At 34.4% G+C, this 22,002-nt stretch overlaps 1 protein-coding gene across 10 annotated transcripts in view; it reads left to right on the forward strand.

Moving 5' to 3' along the window:
- The window catches only part of LOC117106798 (unconventional myosin-X-like), a 101,685-nt gene that overhangs the window by 16,760 nt on the left and 62,923 nt on the right, over window positions 1–22,002 (forward strand). For all 10 annotated transcript variants that reach the window (XM_033248240.1, XM_033248244.1, XM_033248247.1 and 7 more), the window contains 3 exons: window positions 3,068–3,255; window positions 14,504–14,632; window positions 17,850–17,974. In XM_033248240.1, coding sequence (XP_033104131.1) covers window positions 3,068–3,255; window positions 14,504–14,632; window positions 17,850–17,974 — 442 coding nt within the window. The remainder of the gene's footprint in view (window positions 1–3,067; window positions 3,256–14,503; window positions 14,633–17,849; window positions 17,975–22,002) is intronic.

Here is a 22,002-nt window from a genome sequence, read left to right on the forward strand (position 1 = left end):
TAAATGTCTATGCATTCACTTGCTAATGTGGGTTTCGCTTGCTAATGTGGGTGAATAAATGTCCATGCATTCACTTGCATGGACATTCATTCAACCACATTTGCAAGTAACACCCACGTTAGAAAGCGAGTGCATGGTAATTCACTACATTAACAAAACACCCACTAGCAAGTGAATGCATGGACATTCATTCACCCCTATTAACAAGTAACACCCACGTCAGAAAGTGAGTGTTTGGTAATTGCCAAAATTAATTAACATCCACTAGCAAGTGAATGCATAGACACTCATTCATCCGCATTAGCAAGTAACACCCACATAAGAAAGCGGGTGCGTGGTAATTCACCACATTAACAAAACATCCACTAGCAAGTGAATGCATAGACACTCATTCATCCACATTAGCAAGTAACAATCACATAAGAAAGCGAGTGCGTGGTAATTCACCACATTATCAAAAACACCCACTAGCAAGTGAATGCGTGGACATTCATTCACCCACATTAGCAAGTAACACCCATGTTAGAACGCGAGTGCCTGGTAATTCACCACATTAACAAAACATCCACTAGCAAGTGAATGCGTGAACATTCATTCACCCACATTAGCAAGTAACACCCACGTTAGAAAGCGAGTGCATGGTAATTCACCACATTAACAAAATACCCACTAGCAAGTGAATGCATAGACACTCATTCATCCACATTAGCAAGTAACAATCACATAAGAAAGCGAGTGCGTAATTCACCACATTATCAAAAACACCCACTAGCAAGTGAATGCGTGGACATTCATTCACCCACATTAGCAAGTAACACCCACGTTAGAAAGCGAGTGCATGGTAATTCACCACATTAACAAAATACGCACTAGCAAGTGAATGTATGGACATTGTTTGGTAATTTCCAACATTAAAAAGCAACAACCCACATTCATTTGCATGGACATTCATTATAATAATAATAATAACTTTATATAACCATGGAAACACTTGTTCACCTCAATGGTGTTTTTGAACAAGGCCGTAAACGACATTGTGCAAATCAACAAAACAAAAATTAATATAAAAAAATTAAATAGTAATAGACAAATTACAATAGAAAATCACATGACAGAATCATTCACTTGGGACTGTTTTGGACGAGTAAATTTTTATTGGGTACTTGCAGCTGAGAGGCCACGTGTATCAATTAACTATTCCCCCTAGCTATAAAAAATTTGAAAAACATCTAGCCGAAAAAACCATCTTTTTTAGTTGATATTTCAATTACACGTTGCCTCCAGGTGTAATTAATCATGTGTAAGAAGGCCGTGTCAAATTGACCTTTAGATTTAGATTTGTAAACAACCAGGTCAGAGTAAAAACCCTATGGCTATGGTCACACTAGGGTTTCAAGCCTGGCTTGACTCACCGCGGGTGAGATTTTCGTAATGTGACCGCATCTGCCCCGACTCGCGCCTGGCGTGACCTCGATCTCAATCTACCTATCTCGATCCCGGCTCAGCACCCATATTGACCCTGGATTGACCCTGGCGTGACCGAGATTGACATTTCCTCGTCGGCTGTCGACCAATCACAGTCGATGACGCCGTTGTATTTAGAAGTTCTTGATTAAAAAACCCTTCATGTGTGTTTAATCAAGACGCAATCATTACTTTTCATAAAAGTTAATTCAAATTTTAATTAATAATAATGCGATTGATTTGGAGAGCGACCAGGAAACTGCTGACCTAGTAGATTTGTGCGGCCAACCCGAGCTGAGAGACCGGATAGAAAATAAAAAAACAAACAACAAAACGGGAATTTTTGGCGTGCTTGCTGACAGATTAGCCAGTCTCGGACATGAGAAGAGAACATCGGCCCAAATTCAAACAAAAGTGAAGGCATTGCGAGCCAAACACAAGCTGATAAAAGATCAGTTGAAGAAGAGTGGTTCGGGCACATCTGGTGTAAAATCTTTGATTGCGATCCATCCAATCACACGCGCGTATATCGAATCCCGTGAAACAGAGTTGGCCAAACTCTCTCTCTACGGCTCTGCTGTTTCGACTTTCATCCAACTAGTTTGACCGACCCAGAATTTCGGGCCTGGCTTGAAATCTCACCCGCGGTGAGTCAAGCCAGACTTGAGACGCTAGTGTGACCGTAGCCTATGTTCAATCCCAATCCCAATTTCCTCATTTTATTTTCCCAATTTCCTCATTTTGTTTTCACGTCACTGAAGAAGTTCCAAATCAAATTACAAAGGCTAGATTATGGATAGTTTTATACAGTAACAACAAAAATATTGTTGAAAATCTTGTGTCTGACTTTGGATGAAGGAAAGACATTACGCAAGTTACTGGTTTTACTGGTTCTTACTTTACTTGTCCGGACGACCGTCAGAATTAGCCCCAAGGCTATTATTGGATTACATGTGTATTTGGGTTTACGGCCGAATCCAGCCTCGGATGTGAGTTATCTGTTTTTGTGGGTCTCTTATAAAATTGCTGTTTTTGTCACAAAGACATTTACTTATTATTCATTACAAACATTGACTCCATGTTTTTGGTGAAATAAACCATCTATTGAATCCTTGGTATCAACAACCACATTAGAAATGAAATCAATTGTCAGGATCCTGGATGGCAAGCATAACCTCCAGTTGTAAGCTGGCTACAGGCTCATAAAAACCAATCAAGTTTCAATTAATCACATCCTGAAAATATCAAGCTCTATACAGTAGTACTGTGTACCATAACTGTCATATTTTAAGAAAATAGAATCATTTTTTTTGCAAGTTAAATTAATATTTTCCTTTTATATCCAACAACTACACTCTCCAGTTTCAGGGTTGGGAAGGGTAAGATGTGTAATGGTATTCTTAATAAGACTTACAGTAGTTTATAGTCTCATATGAAGATTCTTGGAGGGGAATTTGTTATTCTTGAAAAACATATCTGATATATAACCAAGTACCCTTGAATTAGAAGGCCTGGAATTATTGCCAGCCAGCTTACATCTCTGCAGTACTTCTTCATGATCAACCCATAATGATAATATTTTTCTAATTTGTTTTTCTTCAAGACGTACATTGGTTCCATATTGGCAGCTGTTAATCCATACAAGACCATTCCAAGACTTTACGATTTTGAAGTGATGGAGGCTTACGATAAGCGGCATATTGGTGATTTGCCGCCTCACATCTACGCAATAGCAAATGACACATATTATTCCATGTGGAAACAAACAGCTAATCAATGTGTTCTTATCAGGTGAGGATGTACTCTCCTTTATTAGTTTTCACACACCTTTATGTTGTTTAATCACCATACCAACCCCTCATAACGACACTTTACACATTACATCTTATTAGTAAGTACGGTGACTTGCTGTTGCATGGGAATTTAATCAGCAACTATTGGCAAAGTTTATTTTCCAGATTTCTTTTACAAATGATATTCATGTATGCATGATTCAAAGACCCTAAGTAATCGCTTTAGTTGGCTTTCCACAAAGGTTATTTACTTGTAATGCATAATAAAGTTAAAAGATTTGAAAACTGTCATCATCATCATCATAATAATAATCACAATCACCATTATCATCACAATTTCCAAGAGGATAATCGCCACCACCATCGTCTACACCATTATCATCATCACCACATAAATCTTACACTATCCGTATATTTTCAACCACTGTCTTTGTGAAAAGACACTGTCTTTTTGATGGACTTGGCACAGAGCCAGAATAGACAGCCATGCAGATAACAAGGAATTTGCTTAATTAACTGATGTTAAGATGGCTGAATATGCATAGCCTTGATTTTCTTCACTAGCCAACCAATAGCTTTGATTTTATTCACTAAATAATCAGTTTCACAAAAATAAATTATTAGTTATTTTTAGTCTAGCTAACTATTGTAATTTTCAGATACACTTTGTTACAAACACTGGATTGTAATTATCTGTAAAATTGTTTAAAAGACATCAATCATGTATTTAAACAGTATGCAAAAAGGCAAAGTAAAATGAAAGACTGCAGGTTCAGAATGCTTGTTTTTAGAAAGAGTGAACACTTCTTATTATACAGTAGGCCTACTATATTTTAAGAGGTTAACTCTTACAGCACAAAGCTTCATCTTGGATGAATGCCTTAACCTTTTCCATCAAGTACATTGAACATTGACTATACCATAGTAATAAAAAAAAGTAACTATTTTTTTTCTGTGGGATTTGGATATACAAATAGTTTAGCAATTAATATAGAATATACAAGAAATTTAAGTAGGGATACAGTAATTAATTACATTTTAGTATTTTGTTACTGTAGGAAAAATTGTCTATTTTAGGTAGTAGGTAAATACAGTAAATTCTATTTTTAATTTGGATTTGATTTAAATCTGTACAATAACTTCTCTATCTAATAATGTAGCATGGTATTTTTTTAACTTGATAACAAAATCTTAAATGTCCTGTTCAATTGTTCAAACAACATCGTAGGCTACATTTATCGGCTAAGTCTATTTAATCTGTGACATTATCCAGGGGAAGCTATTTATTGTAAAGTGATGTCAAACACATAAACTGCTGTAGTTTGTGGACAATGTCAACACAATACCGTTCTGTCATCATTAAGCTGCACTGCTATCATCTCCATGATTACTTTTGTGTCCATAAACTCCCTTGTGACACTTAAATGTCATTGTCTCTACTCAGTGCATAACACTACTTTACTCAGTGGATATAAGTACTGTAGGCCTATATAAAAAGCATGTGCTACGATGATAGTACAGAATCTTAGGTTCCAATCCCATAGTAACCACAAGCAACATTCTCAAATATTTATATTTAAAGCACTAGTGAAAACTTTCATATTTATTAGCGCTGTAGAAATTTTAAAATCTATCCGTCTGTTATAAAAATGAAATATCAATGTAGTAGCTATGTAAAAATATAATTTTGAAAATATGATAAGCTTATTTATAATTTTCTCTCAATTTACAAAATTTACAACATTTTCACCCCTAGCACTCCATGAGAAGTATTCTTGCTTACAAAAGGTCTCACCCAATAAAATATCTCACCTAACAAACTATCCCACCTAACTGAATCCCAGAATAATGTTACATTGTTTAATTTGAGAACTAAAGAATTACCTAATGGTAATCCTTTGTTCAAATTTCAAATCATTGTAGTTTTAATAGACAGATGGTTTCATTAATAAATTATATCATTGCTGTCAGCGTTTTGGTCATTGCATTTGTTCCTCTTCATTGTATATTTATTATTGTTTGTTCTTTTCAAGGAAACAAAAATATACTTCCTGTTTAGAAGATTGTCCTTGAAAACTATCATAAAATATTGTAGAAGGTTATAAATACCTGTACTTCCATTTGACTTGGACATACCTGTATTGTATGCTAAAAATGAAAAACTGAGTGAATGATAATCTATATATATATTAATTCTGCTAATCGCCTCCGTGTAACTTCACCTATCTCCTGAAATTGGTGGCAGGAATGTACTCATATCTCATACACTGGTTTCTATAGGTCACACGACCACATTCCACTTCTTTTCAAGGCTGGATATTGAATAACAACACAAAAAACGGCCAAAAACTACCAAAAATCAGTACCTTTTACACCATCTTTCGCAAGTCCCTTACATCACATTCATGGGTGCCGATCAGTTTTGGACAGGGGAGACACGTCCCCCACTTTTCAAGGTAGGGGAGACATCATATCGATTGTTCGCCCACTTTTCACCAATCTTCTATAATTAAAATCCCACTTTTAAAAGTGAATGGAAAGCATAACAATTACGCATGAATCATGAATTTTTTTCTGTCCACTCTTCCAAGTGCGGTACATATTTTCCGGACCAAAACCGAGTGTAGAAACGCAATTGTTTTTATATTTCGTAACCATCTCCGAAACCACTAGATTGATTTTATGGGTGCAGCAGTTATCAGAGGCTAAATTTATTGTGAAAACAATGCACTGAACGTTGTTAAAATTGGAAGCGTGTATACTTATTAGGCCAATATTTTTACAAACTCAAAAGTGCACAATTTTTGCTATAAACGATTTATTCTTTTTGTATGTTATTATGACCCGTACGTATATACTAGTGTTTAATATTATCTACATACATAGGATTACTGTTTTTCCTAATTTCAAAAAATTATAGGTAGTCAATTGAATTTTATATAGCTATTATTAAACAATAATTATACAGCCTTTGACACGGACATGTCTATCTATTTCGATTTAGTGATGCCAAAAGTTTACAAACTCCAGTGTTACGTTGACGCAATCTCGCAATGATGTCATAATAATCAGTGGCGGATTCAAGTGGGGCCGAGCCGACCCTAAATTTTTCAAAATTATTTTTTAAAAATGGAAAAAACAAAGGAAAATTATAATTATAAGAATTTAGGTCTGAGAGTGCCATGTCCAGCAATCTACAGTAGAGGTGTCATAATCATAAATGAGGTGGTCTACTCTCTCCATCTGTAAAAGTCCCTCTCTGGGCCCAGCTCTATTTCAAATCACTGGATCCGCCACTGGATACTTTAAAAATTTCGTATGGAAATGCTTAAAATCAATTGAAAGGCTATAGGTGCCAGAGCTTCCGGGGGATTTTCCCCCTGGTCCCCAACCAAGGCTTGGGCGTACAGCCAAAGACTTTATTTTTCATTTCGTCCCCCCCCCTCCCGCTTTCAACCACGGATCGACGCCCTTGATCACATAAATAAATCCCCTCTGTTAAGCTGTACCACAATCCTCAGATTTTAAAAATATCGCATCAGGCCGTAAAAGAAGCAGTCTGTTTGGCAGCTTCATTACGTCACCACGCATGCCTCGCATCAACAAAATATATAAGCAAAATGTTCTTGTATCTGCTTCTAACAACATGAACATGGAGGAGTATCTATTGTATACTGAATATATTACTGTAGTATTATATGCCTCAAACACATTAGCAATAAAATATATGGCATGTTTTAGAAATCGATCAGCTAAACATTAACGTACGCCTAGGCATAATTAGACCTGATATTAAAAGCTTAGGCCAATGCCTAATAATTTCGTCTAAGCCTACCCTAGCCTTCCCATACAGGCCTACTGTAGCTAGCCTAGCCAGCATAGCTACTGTACAGTACTAGAGTGTCCGTAGACCCCTCTCTTTCGAATCCAGGTCGATTTGGATCGGGTCGATATGGCTATTCTTCCGCAATGCCATTGTGCATGAAAAAAACATAGCGACACTGAAGGTTAAATTTAGGGTCAAGCTAGCTCTACCAATCAACACCTCAAATTTACGTAATACACGTCGGATCAACTGGGTGCGGATCCATTAATGGGGGTAGTGGAAATTTAGGGTCAAGCCAACTCCACCAATCAAAACTCGAATTTACGTAAACACAACAGATCAACATTGGTGAATCCAGTGGGGGGAGGGGATTGGACAGATCAATAGCGGTAGATCCAGTAGGGGTGGAAGAAGGGGGTGTTGAACACATGCCTTTCTGTTTTGCCACTAAATTTTTGAAATTTCGTCGGAGCAATAGGGGCGGATCCAGTAAGGAAGTGGAGTGTGGTCAGATCAACAGGGGCAGATTCAGTAAAAGGGGGGGGGGGGGGGGTGTTGGACACGTGTCTCCTGCTTTTTCCACTAAATTTTTTAAATTTCAGTGCATATTATGTTATGTGCTACTCACCCATTCTGTAAACCCCCCTCCCCCCTTCCCGTTAGAAAAATTCTGAATCCGCACTTCAACAAACTGGACAATAATTCCTTACAAGGACTCTATCCAGCAAAGACGCTCATCTACAAAAACATCCTTTAGAAAAGTATTATTCTAACCATAACATCCACAATGATTGCTTCCTCGACTTCCTATTACATTCAACAATATACATCGCCACTTTTCCCCACTTATTCAACACTGTGCGGAACACGGGTATATGCTAGTGTTTATAATAATAATCAGGGTCATATCCAGAAAAATAATGGGATATGAATAGAAGACTATGTACACCCCAGTTTTTACTTAACATTCCTTACTGTTTGAAAGATCTTGATATCACAGTGTGCTGTTTGATTAAGTAACTTGTCCTTGGTAATGCAGGATAATGTGGTATTTATGTGCATATTTAGCATGTTTATAATTAAAAATATAGTGGTATGATGTTTAAGCATTGTTTTACATTGCTTCCAATATACAAATTTACAAATACAGATAAAAAAAAAGTGTTCCCTGAACAGTAATGTTAAAGGATGTTCTTTCCTTCGTTTCCCCTTAATAGTATCTCCCTAAGGAGGGGTTCTGCTGTATACAGTAACTAGATCCCATAAATCACTCCATACTGTACCCGCACATTCTCTGTGTAAAAGGCAGTAGGCAACGTTTAACTTTGGTTATAGTTTAGGTCATGAAGGCGGTTATAATGGGTAGGGTTTAGGGTGGGTCGGGGATACAGTCAATGGGTTTTTGTGTTTCAACACATGTGCTGAAGGGTGAAGGCAGGGAGGTATAAGACTTACAGTATGTCTTTTTAGTTTACTTTGTTAAGTTTTTTTTTTTAATTAGCTTGATGTGTCAAGTTTTGGTTTTGTTTCTCTTTGGACACACCGATATATTACGTACACATGCCAGTGTTGTAAAAGTTTTGTTTCCAAATAGAGAATAATAATAATACACCAATTTTTATCTGTCAAACAAACAATATTTGATTTTGGAAGTAGAACAATGTCCAATTTCAACAGATGGGCAGACATGATACATTTAATCAGATGTCTGAAACAAGCACTAGTAGAAAAACTCAGTAAATTCAAGTAAATAAAACCATACACTGAACATTGTAAAGTATCTGACGACAGTCTGTGGCAGTGTATACATGACTTTACAATAGAGATCACACTGTATTTTATTAGTTAATGTCCAATGTTGATAGATACTGAACATAATACCAGGATACAGATGCTGTATTTAATACATTCCCACCACTTAAAATGTCCCTGATCAAAATACCAGTGATATTGCATGCCTTAGCAGGGGATATTGAATGGACCAGACATTGATTTTGTTACAATCTGTGCTGCAGATTGGATGACAATCACACCAATAGTGTCATCCCTTCCGCGTGTATAGTCAGCCATTGCTCACTCGACAATGTCAAACCATGCTAGATAAATTTCTCATTGTACAATTAATGGTCTGTTAACCTAGGATTGCATTCTACAAACCTTACAACAATTCAAACAAGATGCAGCAAATTATAAGTACATAATTTTATTTACAATCACATTAATAAGGCAGTACACTTGAATAAGCAAGCATTCATTCGAGGACCCCTATTGATAAGCTCACTGGCTTGCCTTGGATCTAGAATGGTTACCCTTGTTAAATATGATGGTAATAAATGAATAAATAATTAATCTATATCGGTAATAATAATGATGATGAATGTTACATAATGATGAGGTGATGGTAACAGTAGTAGGGGCAGTGGCCCCGGTAGCTATGGAGATAATACAAGGCATTTTTTTGTGTGGTACTTTTGAATAACAAAAATAGTTATTACCGTACTATTATATCTTGAGTATTGAATGTCATGTACAACTATGGGATAGCTTTAGAATGAGAGAAATGTTTTTATGTATGGTATAAATGAATGTTATAAACAGTGGATTTTTTACTGTCTTTGTTTACATAGATTGATATGATTGTAATTAGAACTTCTGATACCAAATATTATATTATGCAATATTGTAACTTTCCTGCTTTATATTCAAAGTGATTTGGCCTGTGGATTTCATGAAACAATACTGTCTTATTCCAGGAAATAATCAGTGACTAATTTCAGAGTGCAGAATGCATGAAAACCACAGTGGTGCTGTGTGTGGTGTGGGGTGGAATAGGCAGGCAGCTATGGTCAGGTGCTAACACTGTAATAGATTGTAATTTAGCTTTTTGTTGACTAGATAGGTGTCATAAATGTTGTTTTTTTTTTTTTTTGTGAAAGATTTATCATAATATAAAATGATAATTCTTTTAAATAAAGTTATTACTAATTATAATGGGATTTATTCTTAAAATTATTTAATATTGAAATAATTTTTAATTGTTCATGAAATTGAAAGTGACCTTATGCAATGCAGAAGTATTTATTATTTTTTTTACCAACAAAAAAAAACACATATTAAAATATTGCTTCCCTGGAGCTTTATTAAAATAATGTATGAACATTTTAATATACAGGTAAAAGTAAGGGGATTCAGTAATTATGAATGAATCAAACCTATACCATGTCCTTTAGCAAGGCAAGTATTATATTTCTTCATTGTATACATTACTATAGCCTCCAGGGACAGCAAGGTAGATGCTTCGGCATGCACAATCCTCAACAAGAACATTTATTATAAGTAGCTGAGATTGCAATGTTATTTGATAGCAAGGGAGGTACAGTGAATTACTTGTACCATATGTAGAGTGTTATCATTCGCAGCCTACATTTTAGGTTAAATGTTGTGGTCTATAAGTGTTTATTATGGTCACTATGATTTCACATGTCTGGTTAGACTGAAAATAAAATTTTAATAAATTTCTTTGTATCATTTAAAAAAAAATCAAGATTTTATAGTTGTTTCTGTAGATATTTTTAAAAGATGTCACCACTAATAGTAACCATAGAAAAAATGTTATTTTACTAATTTTAGAATCATGGGCTAAGAAAAACTCACAAAACTTGTCAGCATTGTCAATTAGTAGAAAAGCAACAAGGACATGGTTGTATGTACCGGAAGTTCCATTTTTCTTTTTGTTTCCATGCCAAACTACAAGATTAGTTAACAATTAGTTATTGTTAATGCGGATATTTTCCTTTGATGGCACTAGTAGCTAATAAAATTAAACTGACTTGAAAAAAATGAATATGAAATAGGAATAAAAAAAAGAAAATGTTAAACTAGCAATATTTCTAGTAAACAAAACCCACAGTTTCCAGTATTGTCAGAGTCATTGATGAACAATATCTTATCAAACAATATGTAGTATTATGTCATCAGCATTTACCCTTGGTCTTCTATAATAATAATAATTTATTCGGAAACTACACTTTTGAAACAGTGGCACACTTCACATGATAAAAGTGCGTCCAAAAATAATACTTCAAAGTTCACTATAATACCTCCATGTTCAAACAGAATACAATACACAAGTGTTGTGTCTAAACAATGGGAGACTTCCAATGTAATTATTCTTAAGCTCATTCTCTGGAGAGCACTTGACCATTTTAAGCATATACTTTGTACTACACTACCAATCACATGGCTACTGTGCAGTCATGCTCAATGATTGATGCAATTTGGTCATGTTCAATATTGACACCAAACTCAATCCAGTGTCTTTTATTGTCCCTAATAGACCACAAATTTCGCAGCATTATCTTCAATTGTTCTTGACTTACATTTATCTTTATTTGAAATAAAATGTTTTTAATAAATGTAGAAGTTGATGTTTATTATGATGAGAATAGTATCTCCATAAATAGTTTTAACCTTTTCAATAAAAATGTTTGTAATTCTATTGCCAATGTTTAGGATTCACTGATAATTTGGACATTAGGCAATACAGAACTAAAATCCTAATTGTCTATGATTGATTGTTGTATAATCATACAGTATCTTCATGAATATTCATTCATTAATTATTCATAATGAATTATTCATTTTATCATTAGAAGTGAGAGTCTAATTATGCATATCTAAGGGCTGATCCCTCATCATGATTTGTGTCTGCATAGACAAATTGCTTCCATTGATCTTATATGCAGTAATATCAATGACAAAGTAGGAAAGGAGATAGGGTCATGTCCAGGTCAAATAAATAATAGGGGTTCTTATGATTGCACGACGCCAAAGGACATAGAACGTATTGACATCACTAAGAAGTCACCTACGTATGCGAAAATGTTAAGTTCTCCTCGGCCCGTGGATTCTGTTACACAATTTGACCAAATCCATGTTGTGCAGAGGACGTAGGACTGTCACGCATGAGTGAATCCGTCGTAGCATCATATCGCACAAATCAAAAGCTCCCTGTTGGTGAAGGCAGTGTTAGTAGTGTGAAGGCAGTGTTAGTAGTGTGAAGGCAGTGTTAGTAGTGTGAAGGCAGTGTTAGTAGTGTGAAGGCAGTGTTAGCAGTGTGAAGGCAGTGTTAGTAGTGTGAAGGCAGTGTTAGTAGTAGTGATGATATTATTGTGATGATGATGTAATTGAATAAGATTTTTTACTTGTGTTTCAATTTTGATGAAGCAGCATCAAACTTAGAAATATAAGCATCCTGTGATCTCATTATGTGATTGGTTGTGATGTCTAATTAGCACACAGTCCATTTCTAGTTGCTAGGTGCATGTGACATCTGAAGGAGTAGAATGGCAAGAGATCTGACTCGCTGGTTTCCTTTGAAAAGTACTACCACAATTACTTCCTTCTTCAAAAGAGAAGATATTCTTGTAAAAGTCAGTCATATCGAACATGCGTTGCATGTATGGAACACTGTTCAAATTTAAACTCTATGCAAATATTAATACTAATAGGGCCCCTATCTTGTAGTAGTACTGAATTTTTCAATTCAGTGCATACCTCCTTCAAAATCAGGACAGTCAGACCTCTTTGCCCCCCTCCCCTATATTCTTTGGTGTGACATTAACATTACACAAGCAACTACTACATAGTATTTTCTATACCTAGCTTAGTCAGTGGCAGCATCATTGATGCTGTGTTCAATGTGGTTCACATATCTGTGATATTGAAAGCTACTTACTTCAAAACTGTTTTATGGTCTTGACACTCCTTGATGACTCTTATAATTAAACTTAACTTCAAGGTCTAGCTCATCCATTACTATGGCAACTAGAAACTTACGATAGCAACAATAGAATAGGATCTATTGAGTCATTCATAGCCTTCAACCACAGCCACAGTGAACTTAACCACAGGTGTGCTGAACACCTGACCACAATTAAAATGGACAATTGCCATTACTCAACATGGACATTCTACTATAACACTGCCTTCTCTGGACATTTGGAACATCATACTATTCCCATTGGACATTGAGCACAGCGTAGTGAACATTTCATCATTCATAAACACAGTGGACAATAAACTGCAAATGCACTGGACATAATCCACAATAATCCTACAGTAGGAAGCACTCAAGTCCATGTCTCAACATGTATAATGCCTTCAATATGTTATTCTCTACCACACTCAAAATATTAAATTGCCCTATTTATAGTTGGCGTGAATTTTTAAAATACACCTAAAAAATATTGGGAGTTAATTTCAGTAACTTGCCTGCAATGGTACTTTTTACTAATAATTGAAAAGGGCATTCCTTCAAAGGGGGTTTTATTTGAACCCCTCAAATCACCTGGCTGTGAGCTTGAAAATTTTACTCTATACTTCCTCTTTGCCTTCCATATTCTATATACAGTAATGTATGTTTGGTCTGTCCTTTTGATTACCAACGATGGGTTCAGCTCCTAATCAAGCAACAACAAATACAAAAATAAAATTCTCTGTACACTGGATATTACTTCCTTCTTTCATTCTCTAAACTACTCTAATATAAACACCTGAATGAACCTAGTACTGATACAATCCATATCCACACCATGGAACTATTTGTAATGAATTCAAATGGTTTTACCATAATTACCATTGTATCAATACATTTTAAAATAGAGGCCTGTCTCTGTAAATAAGTATGGAGGTATGAAAGTGAGAAGTAAAGTATTCAATCTTGAGACATGTGGGATTCACTTTAACGAGAGTAACAGAGATTAAGGGCAAGAATATAATATTATTAATGGCAATCATGGTCACAGCTAGGTGTCTGCCAGGTACTCAATGTGAACCACATAAAATGATGCTGCCTGCTGTAGATCGTAGTTAGCCTTTTGCTGCACTAGGCTCTCTACCACCAACGCTATAATTATCAGTAGCATATTTATATCATTTATGGATGATTTGAATTCTCAATTGTACCTTTATCATTTATTCCAGACTTCATGGCTCCACATTCTCTTTAGAAATATCTACATAGACAAAGATATTACCTGTTTATTCCTATTGTGATGGTTAGATGCAGCATATTAATAATAATAAAGCTAAATAAACCATAAGGCAAAAAGCCTATGTACACTACTTTAGTTAATTATATTTTTCATATTATTAATAATATTTAAATTATTATTTGTTTTGTTATTGCTGTATTATCTGTTGGTTATTTTTTTATAAATTTCTTTAAATAATTTTAATTTTAATACTATAATTTATTAATATTGTACTTTGTGATTTTGAACAACAATGAAAACCATTGCCTTTTCATTGAGAATATATACTGTACAAAACTGAAAGCATAACATAGTCCCTGTTAAAGCTAGTACTGTAATGTAATTCATAATCATTGTTTTTGTAATTCCGTATTATATCTTGCTAGTGGTGAAAGTGGAGCTGGGAAGACAGAAAGTACCAAGTTTATCCTGAATTACCTATCAAAGATGAGTCAAGCGTCTGCTAAGGAGGCAGGCAATGATGTATCAGTTGAGAAATGTATTCTCCAAAGCAGGTAAGCACATACTGTACATAAGAATACCACATTGTGATATGCTTCACTGTACATAGAATACCACATTGTAATATGCTTCATTCCATGGATCTATCTATCCCTCTTTTACATTTTTACAACCTGTGTTCACATAATATATTTGTTGTATATTAGGACTCGGTGAATTATAAACCCTCTAAAAATGTTTTTTTTTAATCAAAAAAGATAATAATAATGATGATAATAATTTAAATATTTAGTAAATATAGTTAAATCGACCCTTGTATAAAATTTGTACAATTGCATGGTGTCTTTGCTGTGTGTGATTGTATGCTATTGTTATTTGTTTTTTCTTTCATGTTTCATGTTTGTTTCATGTTTGGGGCTGTGAAATCTTGTATAGGAACCTTGTTCCTCCTTGGCTTCACCCTCCTTATATTTGAAATAAATATATTATAATGCTAAAGAATCATTTTTAAAAATTAAATAAATCAATATATTTTAAAAACTGATATCTACTTTTAAAACAACTTAATATTTCAAATTATTATAATACGTTAACATTACAATTTCTAATATACGGATATTATTTTAAGGCCGATTTAAAAAATATTTCTCAAATATTGGAAGGATGTACATCTCTCTACTAAATAATAATGCATTCTGCCTAAAGAGTTAAGAATCGGAAATGAATTATAATGATATGTGAATACACAGACAAAGGTTTTGCAATTAGAGTAGAATTTTCCCAAATCTATGTGCTTTTGCGTCTGATTAGCCTATTTATCTATGCAGTGTAGTAATCTCATTGCTATTCTGCTGCGGGTTTGAATTTGGTTATGGAGAGTTTGTGCAGTGAGGCGTGACTACACTTTCTGTCAGCTGGGTTGGTGATGAGTGGCCACTTGCAATTTGCTGACTTCACTGTAATCCAAGTACTTCCAACCTTTGTTTATTACACAATGTCACACCTTTTTTCTTGCCCATATACCACAGTAAATATTTTGTGTGCTAGAGAATCTATGTCCTTGCAGAAAGGAGAAGGGATAATTGAGTCCTGTTCAGTACAGTGTTGGGAGGTTTCAAAATTGAAGTAATTAATAGCAAATTTTAGTTGATAATGAAGGAAATTGGGTTTGCATTTGTAGTTGTGATATTGATGAGAATAATAGAAACGGGTGCATGCTTTGTGATTTATTGTTAACAGTAGAATAATAATTGCTTATATTCAGTTTTACATGTTCTTAAGCATCCCATTTAATGCATCAGCTATCATAATTATACTTACAGATTTAGTGTGCCGTGAAATTTATTTTAATTGGAGAATGCGCTTAAGTTAAATTGAGTATTTATGCTTAATTGAGAACCTGAACAATTCATAACTGTGCCAAAATCTATTTGGTTCTTTTGTTCAGCTAATTAAACTGCTAATCCCAGCTAATCCTTTAGGAATTTATCCTTGTTTCTATTATGACATTATTTGGTCAGGTGTTTATTTACCACTTAGGTCACTGCGAAACCTGTCTTTTTTAATCCGATATATGCTTGATTTTCACAGTTCCCAAGCAAAATGACTGAAAATGAATGAAAACAATTATAATAACATTGCAAAAAGAACAGCAAAAGTCCCTTGCATCATAAATCTTGCAAAATGAACAGAAGACAAGCAAAAGAATGTGACCTAAACCTATACTAAATGATGTTTTGTGAAATAACTAGCAAGCAGCAATGATGATAGGCTATAGCATTAGCAGGCAATAAATATAAGAAATGAAAGATGATTGGACTTGGATTTAAAAAAATTAACATTGTAGAATATTTATTATTAAATCTTATTTTATATGACTTGACAAATTTGTTTATTGAGTAATCATTTTCTTACATGTCATAGCAATGTACAAGTTAAGCAAAGCCATACAAGATACAAACAGAGCAGTAATTGACATACCACTCTGTTGAAATCAAACATTATTTACAATTTCCAATTCTCCTGATTCATTCATGAATAGAGTGATGCCACTAGAGATAGATTCCTGATGTGCTCACTTAACCAATCCACCAATCAGATTTCATGAAATTTTGAGTCTGGTATCAATTATAATTGTTCAATGGGACTACGGTAGTAGTAAACGACTGATGTTTTTTTAAGTATGCGCTATAATTTCTCTCTTATATTAACCTCAGTGATTAATTGTATGGTTGGCAATGTTCATTTATAGCCGCCATTAGGAGCTAATGTACGTCGATTTATGAGACACAACATCCTTTTTTGATTCTGCAGAATTTGCGAACGTACATGAAATTATAGATGCGCGGCTATCTATGAATGTGCATATCATAAGCTGATTATTTTACCTGATAAAACCGCACATGTTGGTGCGGTTTTTGTATATCAGTGGGATGTTTTGAATGAGTCAGCACCTAGTAATGTTAAGTGTTTTATTCATCATAATGATATGAATTTGTTATCTTATGCTTCCAACCTTGTATTCTTGTTATGGCATCAATTATGGAGATGAGCATGGATTTCCTAATGTGATAATTATCCTGCAAATTTATCATCTTGTTGTCACACAGTTGCCTCTCCATCTTACTGTTTTCATCGAATTATCTTGCCTTTCTCTCTTATTGCTCTTCTTTATGTTATTGTTCTACAATATTTTGTCTCATTGCTGTCTATCTCGTCTCATCACGCTGCCCAATCTATATTGAAGGTATTACTCATCAAAGTATGAATTGGAAATATTATTGACTTTGACGCCAAGAAACAAATGAGAATCATGATTAAAATAAAATATTTTAAAATCAATCCAAACGTAACGATTCATGGGAATTTGGAAGATGACAGTGCCATGCAGACGGAATATACTGTAGTACGCTACAGTACTTGAAATCAATACAACTTGAGCAAAAGCACATATTTTATATTGCAAAATAAATTTTAAAACAGGAAATCTACTGCTAGTACCACAATTAATTCTACAAAATGTAGCGCAACATGTAACATGATCTACATACCTTATTCCTCCTCTTTCATTTTTTTTGCTTTCCTCTTTCATCCTTCCTTACTTGGTTTCTTGGTTTCCTCTATTAATGTAGATACTTGAGTGATACTAGTGAACTAATAACTTTATATTTCAAACAAAACTGATAATAAAATGATGATGAATATAAAATATGAGTATTTATTCAGCAGATGTACATTATAATGAGAATACATTTTTCTTTTTCTTTGTAGCCCTATTCTAGAGGCTTTTGGAAATGCCAAAACGGTTTACAACAACAATTCAAGTCGATTTGGAAAATTCATCCTACTTTCCTTCTCTAAAAGAGGTGTCATTGAAGGCGGCAAAGTACAAGACTGTATCCTTTATTAAACTGAATTTGAAATTATCTACACTTTTTATTGTTTTTAAGATTTGATATTAGATAATACACATGTTATGCTTTTGTTTACAAATTTATTCAAAGGAACTCTACTGTGGATTCCATCATTACAATGGTGATGATGGGTACTTGAATGCAATATGCACACACAATTCTTCATCATAATATTGTTATTATTTATTTTTAAAAATTAAATCGAAATCTGTTTTTTGAAAATACATGCAGCAAAACATCTAACAAAAGAACAATAAATTATTTTTGTAGGAGGAAGACACATATTGGAGAAAATTTACATAGTAAAACATTGAATTAAAGATAAATAGGCCTACAATAGAATTGATATAATAAAACACTCATATGAATTAAGAAGCCACTGATGCACTGAGTCACCATTGTTTTTATCTCTTTTAATTTGAAAACCATTAGAATATGAATCCATTGTTTGTGGTTGTTACAAATGAATTTTGCGGTGAGTTTTTATACAACATTGATGAAGCACCCCAGGGATGTATCTATTGAAAACTGAGTGTGGGTGTTAGAATTTTTCGGGTGGGTTTGGCATGAACGTATGTGTACTTTGGTGCGAAGCGCCAACCGAGCGAGGGCCGAAGAACCGAATGGGGGGATGGGTTTCAGAGGGGGCAAAGCCCCCGAAGCACTGGGATTCTTGCTGTATAGAGAGCCAAAATGTTTGACTTGGGTAATGTAACTTAACAATTTACTTAGTTTTGATGGCTTATAAAATATGTACGTACCTAATTTTTTTAAAGTCAAGGACGAATACTAGCCTATGCGACATATTATTAAAAACTATTTTTTATTCCAGGATAAGAGGGTCATTCATGAAAGTAATATAATTTTAATCAAAAAAACAAAATCAATAATTTATTTTTAAAGACAAGGACTACTAGCCTTTGTAACATTGGTCATCATCATGTAATCATCATAATAATGTCTGCTTTTCTTCCATTTAGTTCTGTCTTATGCAATTGCAATACAGTAGTCATGGACTAGTAACAAATAGATGTAATGCCAAGATTATGAATTTTTATTTGCTAATAGAATGACTCCATAAATTAGAACGAAATTATGGAAACAATTTCACATGTATCTCCTATCCTTTATTATTTAACATATCTTGTTGATTTTCACTAGTTCAAAATATCTACGACTGGTGGTGGGCGACTCCAACGATCTCCCGATAGTAAGCTAGGGTCTTCCCATTTTCAGTCATGAATTACAGCCTGAATGCAAATTAACATCGACTTGCTCACAAGTTTTGCTCCACTAAAAGCGAAATGAATAAGAATAGTAAGAATCATGGTTACAGTGGCTATATATCGTGGGAAACAAACATCGCTCGTACAACTACGCCCTGCTTTTACACATCAATTCTACCAAGCTGTCCCCACATTCCACAGCCCTCTGGGACATTCAATGGGGAAACAGTAGTAGGTGATGCCTCCACGCAAGGCTTTATTTAGTCGGAGAAAATTAATCCGACTAACGCTTTAAACTGTTAATTACCTACCAGTAGGCTTACCAGCACTACGTACAGTTAGCGCTATTCAAGCTAGGGAGGCTTAGTGATATTATAAATTTGCCGCAGTGTTACACGGTATAATGATAAAAGATCTTGAAATCATTGCAACAATTAAATCAAAACAATAACATGCCTGTTTACTCAACGTCGTAGACTGAGCATGCTTATGGAAAACAATCTTAACTTTTGATATCAATTTTTAACTAGCCTGGCTATGTTGAAAGTACGTTGCATGAGAGCTAATTTCCAGCTTACCCCCACTGGAAAAACAGACAGACACATTGAGTTTTCAAACAAACTACGTTGCTCTCATGCCAAGCGACGAATCAGCGAAGGAAGCGCCTGTCAAACAACATTCTGACCGGTGCGAGAATCCATTGTCGCGTTATTAATTACTATTAATTTGGGGGAAAATCTTGAATTTGTGCGTGTGTATAAGAGACAGGTATGAGACTGGGCGGAAGACCTTAAATGTGGCTTTAGGATGGGCGAAAGACGTCAAGGCTGCTCGGCCAAGCCCACCTCCACCCTGCATAACGACATCCCTGGCATTCTTTGTACAACAGAGTACTGTACATCCTTTTTGAGAGAAAGAGTTTAGCAATAAATCAGATCGTAATAACAGCTTGATCCCGATAAATACTTTAGTAATTTTTGTTTTCTATATTTTACCCGTGCATTGTTTTGAAGTGCTGTGTTGGCTTCCGGTGATGTCACCTAAGTGCTGCTTAGGATAACTGCAACATACTGTACTTTAGTTTGTAAAATGTGCTGCAAGTGAACTAATTAATTTTTTTCTATTTGGATAAAAAAAAAATGAAACACCACTGTTTAAAGTTATACTTTTTGTTATTTGACGGTTAAAACACATACAGTATGCAGAAATTATCTTCTGTTAGTCATTGATTTTTGTAAAGTACACAAAAATTTGCTCTGTTCATGGTGTACTTTAGTGTGATTCATATCTTTATTGATTTATTTATTTTGTTTAGTATCACTTTTATTTTTAATATGAGGAAATACAAGTCAAACAAGTTCTCAGACCAAAGTAAAAAACATGAGATGTGTCAAGCAGGCTCTCCATAGTACAGTAGAGTAAAGTACAGGTCATATTTTGCTTCTAACCTAACTTTTAACTAGAAATTTGAGGTTCACCAAACCAGGCAATATTTTCATTTTTGGCATCATTCCATATCTTCAACTAACAGCCAATGAATGAGAAGTGAAAGTTCCAGCTAATAAACATTATTCCAATCAGCACATACAAAATAATGTAGGCTATATCATTCACAATATTTATGAAAAATTTCTAAACAATGAGAACCAGATATGTAAATATAAAGTAACGATAAAATCAATTCTACAAATAGCTTCACACAAATTTAATGTAAAGTCAAATTTTTATCTCATGGGATGGTAGAGTAGGACATGGTGTGTTAGCCATCAGTCTATGTTAGCAATGTGTATGCACGAGATCTAAAAGTTCAAAATCAGAGGCATGTATTGGTGAGAACTGTTAGGCCATTTTTTTGCTTCCAATATTTATAAATTATAGGTGACTACTAAAGTAAAAAATCCAAAAATAAATGTTGTGAGTTTAAATTCAGTTGTTTACAGATTTAGCAGCAGATGTCTTATTTGGAAAATTATATTCATGAAAACATCAGCATAACAGTTGTGTAGAGATTAATGTAATTTAATGAGATTGACTTGTTGCATCTCATTATTTCTTTGAAATCAGATAAGTACAAGTGAGAGATGACTAAGATAGGAGCAATGAGCTGTGTGAAGCTAGTACAGTGATGACTAATAACAAGTGATTATCTGCTTATCATTGAAACCAATCATTATTATTCACTAAAAATATAACCCTAAATTCTTTTCTATTTTGCTTTTGGTTTTCAAGACAGGTTTTTTAAAGCTTATTGTCTCCATTGGGATTCGAACCCAAGACCCGTGATTCCAGTGGCTTTACTGAATTTTGATGACACCCCACCAACTGGTTTAGAGATTTAGAAGTTTCCCAGAAATAGAATACATATGGTACTTGACTACATACATACAAAGGTATTCATCATCAAACCTATAACAGCAAACAAAATTGATTACAGTAATTGATGCAAGTGAATCCTCAAAAAATTATGTTTTTTAAAGATATAGGCCTACTTTTTCTTTTACTTTTATATGTACTCATGTGATGTTTGCATTGAAGATCATGATGAGTGCAATCAATCAGAATATTGAAAAATTTCGATTTTGTGAACAGTTATGACTATATAGTTTCATCTTTTCTGTTTATTTTAATCTCATCTAACTACCGTACTCGCGCGAATAAGCGCCCGGACGCTTAAAATATTTTTTTCACTTTCTGAGGGGCGCTTATTCAAACGGGGCGCTTATGAAAACAGAGAGGAAATTGAGGGGGCGCTTATGGAAGTAGATAAAAATCGAGGGGTTCTTA

This window comes from Anneissia japonica, unplaced genomic scaffold (genome assembly GCF_011630105.1).
Source record: "Anneissia japonica isolate Jap-2015-1 unplaced genomic scaffold, ASM1163010v1 scaffold2471_len1564793_cov202, whole genome shotgun sequence".
Taxonomy (NCBI): domain Eukaryota; kingdom Metazoa; phylum Echinodermata; class Crinoidea; order Comatulida; family Comatulidae; genus Anneissia; species Anneissia japonica.